Source organism: Otolemur garnettii, unplaced genomic scaffold (assembly GCF_000181295.1).
Source record: "Otolemur garnettii isolate 467f Iridium unplaced genomic scaffold, OtoGar3 scaffold00263, whole genome shotgun sequence".
NCBI lineage: Eukaryota > Metazoa > Chordata > Mammalia > Primates > Galagidae > Otolemur > Otolemur garnettii.
In genome coordinates this window covers 1,049,581-1,062,695 of record NW_003852658.1, presented here as the reverse complement: position 1 = coordinate 1,062,695, position 13,115 = coordinate 1,049,581, and the positions used below count along the sequence as shown (strand labels likewise).

General features: G+C 37.1%; 1 protein-coding gene across 1 annotated transcript in view; it reads right to left on the bottom strand.

The window, feature by feature from the left end:
• VPS8 (VPS8, CORVET complex subunit) overlaps nt 1–13,115 on the bottom strand; it is a 271,667-nt gene that overhangs the window by 135,437 nt on the left and 123,115 nt on the right. Inside the window, exons 28-30 of the mRNA XM_023508657.1 lie at nt 6,599–6,670; nt 2,134–2,253; nt 1,226–1,282 (exon numbers count right to left, since the gene is read on the bottom strand). Coding sequence (XP_023364425.1) covers nt 1,226–1,282; nt 2,134–2,253; nt 6,599–6,670 — 249 coding nt within the window. The remainder of the gene's footprint in view (nt 1–1,225; nt 1,283–2,133; nt 2,254–6,598; nt 6,671–13,115) is intronic.

The following is a 13,115-nucleotide window of genomic DNA, read 5'->3' as shown; positions in this document are numbered from 1 at the left end:
GCTGGAAAATATTCTTCTTAGCAAAGTATCTCAAGAATGGAAGAAAAAGTATCCAATGTACTCAGCCCTACTATGAAATTTCAGCCCAGGAATATGGGGAGAGAGGAGAGGGAGGGAAGGGGAGGGGGGAGGGCGGGTGGAGGGAGGGTGATTGGTGAGATCACACCTATGGTTCATCCTATGAGGGTACATGTGAATCTCTCTAAATGTAGAATATAAATGTCTTAACACAATAACTAAGAAAAAGACATGAAGGCTATGTTAACCAGTTGAATGAAAGTATTTCAAAGTACATATAGAAACAGTACACTGTACCCCATGATAGTATTAATATACTGCTATGATTTAATTAAAAAAAAAAAAGATAAATAGTTTACAACTGCACTTTCCTAAGGTACCTAGAGTAATCAAACTCAGAAATGAAAGCACAGTGGTGGTTTCCAGCGGGTAGAGGAGGACAGAGTAAGGAGTTATTTTGTAGTAGGTATAGTGATTCAGTTTGGAAAGTTGAAAAATTTCTGGAGATGGATGGTGATGATGATTGCACAACAATGTAAATGCCACTGAACTGTACACTTACAAATGGTTAAAATGGTAAATTTTATGTGATGTGTTAAAATAAAACAAAAATATTTGGGCTCATATAATTAAATCTTAATTAAATTCTAAAGAATTCTACTCCTAGAAAGGACCCTTAAGAAAGTGGCATAAATAGAAAGAAGTGGTAATCAGTTATCATCTCATCACAATAATGAGTAGAGGAAAAACAGTCAGCCCTCCAGAATGGTCAGCCCTAATGCGGTGAAGTTTTAGGACACTCCCAAAAGTTGAGTTTGCCAGTACTCAGGATCCTACAGCTTTTCTGATTCAGGACCACAGCTGCTAGCAGTGGTTTACCAGATCAGTGACAATGATGGAATGCAGGCTGTAACAAGTGCTTAACTGGAGTGATGTAATGGAAAAGGATGAAGTATTCTTTTTGATACCATGGTGGATGCAAGACAGGTCCAGTCCACCTAGGATATTCGTTTGATATAAGCTCCTTATAATTATACTTCCAAAAACCATCCACTCTATTTTCTGGTTGTCACTAACTTTAGCTTACTATAGGGTTTGGCACAAGTCATTTCCCCTTATGTCTAGTGAGGTCTAGCACAGAAGAGTTTTTTCCAGCTGACTCTCTTTTTTTCCATGCTTTAGCAAAAACAGTTCTAGCAGTTCGTACCTGCTGTCTTTCAGAGTGTCGGGAGTCATCATCAGGACTACAGAGGAATTCAAGGACCTGGCGAAAGAAAAGGTATTTTTTGATACCAGCACTCATGCCATAATGCTGTCACAATAAGCACAATGATAATTATCCTTTCAATATCACCAATTCATTCACACTTAGCTATAACAAATACCACAGGTGTGTGAAACCTTCCCAACTGATTGGCCCAGTACATGACCTATCAGGCTTAGGTATGCTAACAATTTTGTATGTGTCTTATAAACACTTTTCCAGACTTATAAACATAACCAGAGGCAGTATTATTTACATACCTTAAGTGCCCTTGATACCATGGACCAAGTAAAGCAAGGACTTAAGAGTCAGGCCACTTGAATTTGAATACTAACCTTATTAATACTTAATAATAACATTTATTGCTAATAATAACACCTCCTAAGTATGACCTTGGAAAAATTACTTAAATCTCTCCGGAGTCAAAGTCATTTGTAAGTAAATTCAGATTTTCCAAATCCAAAAAGTAATCTCTTCTTTAGTTGTTAGTCATCATAGTCTTACTACCAGTAAGATGGAGTACTTAAATCAGAACAAGGAATTCCTGGCAATGTAGATCAAAGAATAACTGAGAGAGCAGAATTCCTACAAACCAATCTCCACAAACCATACTCCCATGATACCAGGTACGAGGGAAAGTCAGACTATCTGGAACATACCATGGAGACACACACACACACACATACACACACACAGACACCACCACCCCCATTTAGATCCGAAACCGAACAGACCTCTCCTTGATAAGACATTTAGGCAACAGTCTGTTATATTAAAGAAACAATGCAATGCAGTGAACTTTGTACGTAAATAAGAGGAAATTCCTAGTTCTCACTGTTAAGGACACTTACCTGATCAAAAAGTGTTCTATTTACAAACAAGGTGTTGTCAGGCTTTGCAAGCTGCCGAGCAAGGAACGTAAAGAGACACCCTACTTGTGAGGGAGTAAAATCTGAATTCTCCACCATAACCTGATGAGCAAAAGAGATCATTCATTCAAAAGACCATCTGGTTTCATACAAAAAAATATACAATTAGAAGGGGGGGGAAGCCTCATTACTGAAGAATCATGAAAAGATTCTTTTATTGACTTAGCAAAAATTGAGTTCAATGCCACAAACTACTTGCATACTCTAAAAGGGAAATGATTTAGTAAGTTTTGGCACTTTTCTAGCATAATTTGGATGAGAACTGAATTGTTAAGAGATGAGGATATAGCATTTCAAAGAAATATTAATCATGTTTCCCTCAGGAATTCTTAGACAATAAGACAATTCTTATTATTATTCTTTAATAATCTATTAAAATTATCCTTTATCTAAATAACTCTACTAATAATCTGTCCATTCATGAAGGAAGAAGGGCGCTGCTTTGGGGTTTAAAAGTAAGATAACCTGAGAGTGAAGGTGTCCCAGAAAAGAAGTGAGCAATACTTCTTTGAGTGAGCCACAAGTGGCTTCTGCTGTGTCCACACTTAGTTCCTTGAACAGACAGTTTTGGATAGTGGGCTTTTTACAATCACACACAGTTATCAACTTACAGTCATTCCTCTGCTTTACTCAGCTCTTATCTCCTGAGTACTCACTATGTGTAAGATGCTACCTATGGTGGGTGCCTTGAAGGGAATTAGGAGCTACAAAGGAAGGAGAGACAAGTAAATAAATCTTAAATAAAAGGTAAAATGTGATCAGTGGTCTTATAAAGGCAGAAATGATGACAGAAGCAGAGGAGAAAATTTAGTTCTACTGACTAGAGAGGGAATTTGAAAAGAAATGAGAAAAGCTTTTCAGCTAAGTTTTAAAGCCCTTGCAGGGGAAAATGTCAGCAGAGAGGGTAAACCTCTAGCAGAAAGAAAAGTGATCAAAAGCACGGACACAGAAAAGTGATTAAAAACATGGAAGATCTTGTTAGGAAGAACTAGAACTTTCAGGGAGAATAATGCTGCACAATGTAGGAGGGAAAAAATCAGACTGAAATAAAAGATTAAGCCTCAAATGTCAACCTAAGGAACACAGAATTTATTCCATAGAAAACTGGGGAGCATTCAGGTACTGAAGCAGGAGAGTTGATTATGATCTGTACCATGCTAGGGATTTTACCCTGTCAGCAGGGCATGGGGTAACGTAACAGAAGGAAGAAGCAGATGGCGGGGAGACCAAGGTGCAAGTCACTGCAGGAATTCAGAGGCAGACAAAAGGGTTCTGAACTAGGGCAGTATAGTGAAAAATGGAAGGAGGAAAGCATGCAAAAGACACTGCAGAGAAAAGGGAAACAGGACAAATCTTCCTGTGGGTGGAACTGTAGTTAAAGAAGCAATAGAAAATGGCGGATTGTGAGCCTGATTGGCAGGTGGGACAATAATGTCACTAATAAAGAGGAATGCAGAAGTCTGGAAAGAAGATCAGGTATTGCTTTGGGCTTGCTGAGTTCATGGTGGGCACAACTCTACAACAAATTCAAGTATAGTATCCTGACATGTCTACTAAAAAGTCCTAAGTTCCCTATTTCCACCTTCCATTCAAAGACAAAGTAGAAGATTTCCTCTATTATAAAACATTCCCTAGCTTTTGACATATCTTTTCTCACTTTGCTATAAGTATAACCCTTTCTTTTACCCTTCCTGCTTTTAGTCCAGTAATCCACTTATATAATCATTACTAGAGTACATAAAGTTATGAAAACTAATTCTCTTTCATACATGCACATTCCAATTTATAATACTCCCAGAGCTTTCTTAGCCTTCGTGTGCTCAGTCATCACCCCTTTTCAGTGTGCAGTCCCTTTCCTAGGACTCAACTCATGGGGTCCAGCTAGAGCTCTTCTCTGGTGTTAGCCCTTCTTTTTGCTCTAAAACTCTCTTCTCACACACATCTTTTGAGAAAATGGCTCTAACCCACAACCAACCCTTTTGCCATCCTACAAAGTCTCTATTTCCATCCTTGACCTATTTCAGAGACCACACCTACTCAATTTTCTGGGTAACTTTGTAGAAAGTCACAAACTCACAGTTTTTTGCTGTCTGTAGCTACTGCACACATAATAATGCTCATTTGCCATCCTCTGGTCACTACCTATACTCCTGCTCTCACTGGTTCCTCAGAAGTATGCTTTAACAAGCATCAGAAATGAGAAAAATAATCTCAAAGGTCATTCATATGTATCATGAGCCAATTTTCAGAAAAAGCCCATTCAACATTGCCTCCATTTTGAAGGAAATGTAAATATTTTGAAGACCGTATATAAGAGTGGCAAATTCCTCAACAGTAATATTGTGAAGTTCTTCATGCAGCTTTATTCTCTGCATTTGGATCATATTTCAAATTTAGTACAGTTGAAATCTGAATTCCAATCTAACCAACTTACAAACATTTCTTAAACATCTACTAGGTTCCAAGTATTCTGGATATGTTCTAGGCATGCTAAAACAAAGACAAAAATAATAATCCTCATGGCCTCTACCCAGATGCTCAAGTCCAGAGAGGAAAAGAGGTAAACACTTCTGATTCAGTGTGCTAAGTGTGGAATAATGCGTGTGAACACAGAGAAGGGGTAACAACTCAACCCAGAAGTGTGGGGAAGGATTCAAACAGCACAGATGGTATTTAAGTCTTGGCAAATGGTTAGGAATTTGCCAGTCGCTGGAAGGGAAGGAAAAGGCAAGACAGAGTGCAATAAAACCCCTGCAAAGAACATAAACCATGAAGGTGACACAGAAATTCTAGTGCATTCCAATAATTTTACATGGGTGAGGAGTACATAATATAAGGTGGGGGGGGGGTAAGGAAGTAAGTGGGAGAGGAGAACAATTACACAACAGTAGTCAGGGCCTGGAAAATATAAAAGAATCTTCAATGTCATGTTAAACAGTTTAGATGGATATGGCAAAAATTACTATTTGTGCTCCAACATTGATTTTTCCCTACAAACTCAGAAACAGAGCTTGCATTTAGCTAAGCACATGGTTACCAAGAATACAGACTACTGACACATTTCTGTCACTCTAAGCAACTAAAAGCCACACATGGCAATGTGATGTAACCGGAATTGTAGTACACAACTTTTAAGAACTTTCCTTAGAGAAAAGGAAGTCTTCCTTCTACATCTCTTTCTACATTCAAGTTGGCTAGAATGCAGAGGTAATGGTTGAAGGCTGGTAGGCCATCTTGGAACAGAAGACAGGATCGCATACTACGAATAACACTAAGAAGGAATCTGCATCCCTGATAAGTTTATAAAGCCACTCTACTAGATCAGGTTGCCAATTTCTAGTCTTTTATGAGAAAAATAAACTCCCATTGCAATAAAACTATGGTCATTTTGAGTTTTCTCTCACTCGCAGCAGAACTTAATTCCAACTGACCAAAATGGAGCCATAGAAGAATATTACACAGAGGATAGGCAAGATCACAAATTAAAGGATTAGATTAGAACAGGAAGACTATTTAGGAAGGTATTTTGGAAATCTAGGTAAAATTCTCCATACTAGCCACTGGATCAAACTGGCATTATTTAAGAGCTTAGCAATCCTATTCTTAAATTTTTCACTGTTTATCTCACAAGATATGAGACAATGTATATAAACACTTTGGAAATTATAATAAACTATTATAAATGTGAATCATTGATGTCATGCACAACTATAAAAACATTTTAATTCTGGTCTCTTGTCCAAAATAATCTAAGTCATTAAAAGGAATTAACCTCCATTTTACAGCTAAATGAATAGAATGAAAACTTTAAGCTTTCAACTACAAGAGGAAACTGGCCTGCTTGAAGTCGTGTAGATGGGAAAGAAAAGAAACTGTCTCTGCAATCATTCATTAGCAACAGCGCAAATCTCAGAATAGCTTTTTGCTGAATCTAATTATATTTAGATCAGGATGATAACCTCTGTGTGCCTCAAACCATTCTCAAGTGCCACCCATCCCATCCCAGTGCCTGGGTAAAATATTGCAGTACCTCAACAACAAAGAGATGTTGGCTTGAGACAAAAGAATATTCTTCACATTAATTATTTTTTCAAAGCACTCTGTAGTTAAATTTTTATTATTCCACACACTCATATAATTATAGCAATTATCACAACATGCGTTTCTCAAGAACAGTACCCTATAAATCCTGGTATCTAGTCTAAAGTCAAGACGTTTTAATATTTTTTAATTCAGCTTTTCAGGACAAAGACACCATCATAAAATTTTAATATATGATTGCAACATATTATTTGCAATACAAGATTATTTTGTAACCTGCTATAAAACAATTTAAATACCTTAATATAAATTTCAATATAAAGACAGATATTCTCTGAATACATACTTTCAATAAAATATCCACAATTCGCTGTTGATATTCCACAGCTTGCTTGTCATTTTTAAAATCTTCAAATGTCTAAAAGGGGGAAGGAAATTTTAAAAAGTAATTACTATTTGCACATCTTAGAAAAAAACAAGTTACTGAATTCTTTTTTTTGTTTGTTTAGTTACTGAATTCTTGTTAATAAAATCCAAGTAAATCCCCAAATAAGATAATTATTCTTCATTACTTTTTTTTAAATTTCTCTCTTTTTTTTTTTTTAGAGACAGGGTCTTGCTCTGTCCAGTGCAATGGCAAAATCATAGCTCACTGTTAAAATCCTCAGCTCAAGTGATACCCTTGCCTCAGTGTTCCCAATAGCCAGGACTACAGGCATACACCACCATCCCTGCCAATTTTTTTTAAGTTTTGGTAAAGATGGGGTCTTGCTATGTTGCCCAGGCTGGTCTCAAACTCCTGAGCTCAAGCAATCCTCCTGCCCCAACCTTCAAAAGTGTTGGGATTATAAGCATGAGCTATTGCACCCAGCTCAAGTTTTTTCTTATGTACCTTTAAAGATAAGTTTTTAGTGGATCAAGTAGAAAGCTGTAGCATTTAATATAGCATGGTATTGTAAGACCTTAATAAATCAATAACTATAAAAATTTGAGAAAAGGCTCGGCACCTATAGCTCAAGCAGCTAAGGCGCCGCCACATACACTAGAGCTGGTGGGTTTGAATCCAACCTGGGCCCACCAAACAACAATGACAACTACAACCAAAAAATAGCTGGGCATGTGGTGGGCACCTGTAGTCCCAGCTACTTGGGAAGCTAAGGCAAGAGAATCACTTGAGCCCAGGAATTGGAAGTTGCTGTGAGCTATGATGCCACAGCACTCTACCCAGGGCGACAGCTTGAGGCTCTGTCTCAAAAAAATTTTTTTGAGAAAAAAGGCAGGCAATATCCAGAGGCAAAGAAAGAGAAAGAACACTAGTGATGAGAGGCAATTAGGGAGCAAAGGTTTAAGAAAAGAATGATGAAACAGCACGTACTTAGTCCTCATTCAGTCCATCTCATTTGGAAGTAAATAAGATACAGTTCATTAACCGTCATGAGAAGTATTTTTCATAATTTCCATGACAATTAAGAAAAAATGATGTCTAAAGATAAGCATTTAAAAAATTATTCTAAAATTGTTGAAATATTAAAATTATTAAGCCTACTTATAAGGAATAGGTATTCTAGTTTCAAAACACTGCCAAGTATAGCACTTATTATTTTTTTCTCCTTGTACAAGGAGAGCCAAATATATTCTGAATATCATGCATCAAATACATCACAACATCAGATTCTGCTTGGCAGTATATGGTTAACAGCATGTCACAAAAATACCTAGCACATGTAGGACAGATATGTGAAGAAACTGAAATCATATCCACTAAAAATAATTGAAATAAAAATATTTCCTGAATAGTAAGAATGACAGAAAATGTGAAGGTCTTTCCTATGTTTTCACTTAACACATTTGGTTCTAAGTAATGTTTAAATCCATATAGCAATAAATGATTGCTATTTTCTTGAAAAATGAAAATAGAATACATATTGTCCTAATAGATTAAAAATAAAAAGAAATTTCACAAACATGAACTTTCAAGACTACAAGGTCTAACAATTAAGTTTGCAAACTTAACCTAGAAAAAGGGCTATGTACCTCATTGCTGAGTATCACTATGGTCACCTTAGAAGCACTCCCTTGGAAAGTTACACACCAACGCCGTGCCCAGTCCACGCTTCAAACCAATTTTGGAACTTTTTTCCCAGAATGGCCAGAGATATCATTACCCTTCAATGTTTCCTTTATCTTTTTTTTTTTAGAGACAGAGTCTCACTTTGTTGCCCTCGGTAGAGTGCCATGGTGTCACAGCTCATAGCACCTCCAGCTCTTGGGCTTAGGCGATTCTCTTGCCTCAACCTCCCGAGTAGCTGGAACTACAGGTACCTGCCACAACGCCTGGCTATTTTTGTTGTTGCAGTTTGGCTGGGGCCGGGTTTAAACCCGCCACCCTCAGTATATGGGGCTAGTGTCCTACCCACTGAGCCACAGGCGCTGTTTTCCTTTATCTTTGGGTAAAGAAAAAAGTTATTGGGGGCCACATTAAGTAAGGAAGGTGGCCCAATACAGTTATTTGTTTACTGGTTAAAAGTCTCCCTCACAGACAGGGCTCTGTGAGCTAGTGCATTGCAGTGAAGCAAGAGCCATGCGTTACGTGCAAACAATTCAGGTCATTTTTAGTCTAACTTTTTTAGGCAGTCTTTGCAGCACTTCCAAATAGTAAACTTGGTTAACTGTTGCTCCATCTGGCAGAAATTCATAATGGATAATCCCTCTGATATCATAATAGGTTTTAGCAACACCGTTTTGACTCTTGACTTATAGTGACTGAATTTTTTTGGTCATGGAGAATTGTCTGACTTCCAGTGTGTACTTTGACACTTTGTTTTAGGGTCATATGGGTATATCCATGTTTCATCACCAGTGATAATATAGTCCACATCATTGTCTTGTCTCTCCAAAAGGTCTTAGAAGCTTCAACTCTCCTTCATCGGTATGCTCCTTTGGGACCATTTTTGTACACATCTTCTCATATCAAGATTTTCAGTTAAGATTTTCCTGTTTCTATTAATGCTTACTTGGTCTGCTATGCTTCTCACAGTCTGCTGACGATTGTGACGCACAATTCGACAAAGTTTTGCAATGTTTTCGTCAGTTCAGCTCATTACTGGCTGTCCTGACCTCTCTTCATCTGTGACATATTTTCTCCCCTCAGAAAAATGTTTACTCCATTTATCCACTGCTGTATTCTTCACGGCATTATCTCCATAAACTTAGACTAACATGTCCCTAATTTCATTTCCACTCTTGCAAAGTTTAACAAGAAATTTAATGTTTGTTCATTGCTCTAATTCAAGCTCTGACAATCTCACAATGGCACACAGAAACATGCAAGAACAAGAATAAATTGCACTCAGCAAGACACTGCCACCCGTCAACACAAATACAGCTGTGAGACACTGATTTACCAAGGTTGTGAAACCTCCCAAGTCCTTTGTACAGTGCTGCCAACGTAAGCACACAGTAGTGATTTTGCAAACTTAATTCTTAATTCTTAAGGTAAGTCCTCGCACATTATAGTTCTTTTCAAAGCATAGCACCTGCTGTTCTTTAAATAGGCCCTAAATTTCCCCCAGTATCTCCAAAGTACCTTTGTTCATGCCCTTCCCTTCCTTCTCCTGCTTAGGTTAACAAATGACTGTTGCATTGTCTAGTTAATCGTTTACAGTGAAAAATAAAGTATTTTTAACTTTTTTTGTCAGCTGGTCTCTGTTGCTGCCTGTTAGTTGAGAAATGCTTAAATACGTTACCAAGGAGGTTGTAGGAACTCTTAATCTAGAAGGCTCAGATGGAAGGTATTCTGATGTATGTGGGTTAAAATATGACCCTGTCTGAAGATGGAAAGAGGGACTAGAAAGTCTTTCAATTCTATCTTGTAATTTATGAGCACACATACACACACCCCCATCCCTGTTTGTTAAAGTGAGATGTCAATTTTGCAGGTAAAACAGCAAGTACTATCTGCTAATACAAGGGCTATTTAACCATAATATAAACCACAGAGAATTAACATATGTATTTAAAACAACAGCATTGACAGCAAGTCAAAAACAATTTCCTTAGGGATTTTCCTTTTGGCAGCATAAAGTCACTGCTTTGAAGCACATATTGAAAGTCTGTTTGTATAAACATAATTAAGTGGTGACATACTACAGTGTGAATATTATGATACAGTTAATGACATATTCTGACAGTAGTTAACCACCACCCAAATGGCACATCATTGTTAAAACATTATCATTTACAAAGATGCTTTTAATTATGAATGCTTGTTAGAGAAAAAAATATGCAAAGATGCCCTAATGAAAAACGACAGTTGGTGAAGTACAAAGAGAGATCTAAAATTCAAGTTCAAAGTCATCTTGAATTTAGGCATAAAAACTTCTTTTTGTAGTACTTTAAAAGTTATGGGATTTCTGTATGATAATGATAGCAAGGGATATCCTCATCCAAGGGTGACAGTAAATATTTCAGGCCTTGTGGGCTACATGTGGTCTTTGTCACATATTCTTCTTCTTTAGGGGTCTAATTTGCCTCCTAAAATATCACTCATATCCTTTCACATCTTGATATATCTACTGTTACCGCCCTAATTCAAGCTGCCATCTACCTTGATTACTATAAAAGTTCCCTAACAAATCTGCTTGCCTTTAGTCTTGCTTATTTCAATCCATTTGTGTCCCCCAAGATTCATGCTGAAAACCTAATTACCAAAGTGGTAGTATTAGGTGGTATCACCTTTGGGAGGTGATTAGATCATGAGGGCTGAGCCTCATGAATGAGATCAGTGCTTATATTTATAAAACAGGCCCCAGAGAGATTCGTTGTCCATTCCTGCCATGTGAGGAAATAGTGCTATTTTATGAACCAGGAAATGGGCCCCAAATAGACAAGAGTCTCCCAATGCCTTGATCTCGCATTTCCAGCCTCCAGAACTGTGAGAAATGAATTTCTGGTATGAGTCACCTACTCTACGCTACTTTGTTATAGCAGCCCAAACTGACTGAGACACAAGAGTCAGAGGAAACCTTTTAAAAGTATAAATCATGATACTTCTCTTCCCAAAAGGCTTCAATGGCTACCTACTGCTGTAATTATAACATCCAAATTTCTCACTACAGATTATTAGACTCAGTGTTTGCCTATCTCTCTGAATCTGTTTCTCCTTGTGCTTTTCTTTACCCATAAAGATGCAGGCATACTGAATTTTCTTCAATTACTAGAATATATATTGCTCTTCTCATTTCCATACCTTTTTACATAGTCTGCCCTTCTGCCTACAATATTTTCCCTACCCTTCACCTAACTTCTACTCATTTTTTTAAGACTCAGAATGGATAATTTCATCCAAGAAACCTGCCCTAAGACCCCATTAGATGCCCCTCATAAGTGTTCCTATACCATCACACACTTCCCTAAGGCATGTACTAAATTCTATACTGCCCTATAATCACTTGTGTGCAAGTCTGATCCTCTTCTTCCACAAGGGCAGAGTTTATATCCTATCAGCCAAAGTTGCGACCCTCAATTAGAATACTATATGGGATAGACTATACACTCAAATATTTGTCAAGCAAATGAAAGATTGTTTTGTAGTCTTATTATAAATCCTAAAATAATTATTCAGATATCAGCATAATTTCAAATGTGGGTCAGTGCTATCATAGCCCTTAAAAAAATGAAAACTAGGTCAAATGGTCAAATTCTTTGTTTTTTCCACTACTCTTTCCATACCCCCCTGCTCCATTACTTCCTGTTTTTTCCTACTTGCTGGCCATCAAGTATCCTTATGTTCTCCTCTGGACATCTAAGGTATCCTAAAATAACTAGATCTAATTTCCAGATCTAAGTTTCTTTTCCTTTCATCCTATGAAATTAAAGTTACTACTTCTGAGGTCAGATTTTCAAATTAAACTAATTCAAAAATTAAAAATAGTTTAAACTGCACACAAACTTTATGGTCACCCTGTATAATAACCTTCTCAGGAGTACTCAACTTTTTAAAACAGTTTATGAAAGTAGTATATATTCATTCCTTAGGGGAGTTTGTTCCATTTCATACAGTTAATCACTATGAGTATTTAGGTGTATTTCCATCATGTCTTTTATCTCCAAATACCGCATATGTATATGTGTGTGTGTTGTACCTATTTGTGAGCCTGCTGCTTTCACTAACCACAAAAATGTAAGCATTTTATCAAAAGCTTTTCAAAACCCAACTGTGATACCATTTTTTTGGGAAGATAACATAATGTTTTATAAAACTACAGCAGAACCTCCATAGCTGACTACCTCCCTACATTGACGACCTCAAGGTGACCTAATTTTCATAGACCAGACATGAACCACAAGTACATATTAGTACAGTAGGCCTAGCTCTTTATGTTGACCGTCTCCATATGTTGACCAGTTTGTTATAGTCCCTTTGGTGGTCAACTTACAGAGGTTCTACTATATTTCCCTAGAAGCATCTTCATAGATAACCTGGCTCAAACAAATTAATCTCCAATTAAACATATATAAGAGTGTTTTTTTTAGCAAAAAGCTTCCTTGTGTCATTTCAACTCCAATTATTTCCACTATCATCACCACCACATCTCTTTCAGAGTACTCTTCTATATTTAGTATGCCAAGTAATATAATTTATGAAATCAGAGATGCACTACATCTAACCCTGCTTGCTTTAACTTTTTAATGGGGGAGAGTGGGAAGAAAAAAAAGGGAGGAGAGGGAGATAAAGAACTAGAGAGAAAATATGGGTAGCACAACAAAATTAAACATTTGAAACTCTGACTTACTGCTAGGGCATAAAAATTCTACCTACAGAAGGATTATTATTTTTCCTTCCTTACATTAAAAAAAAAAAA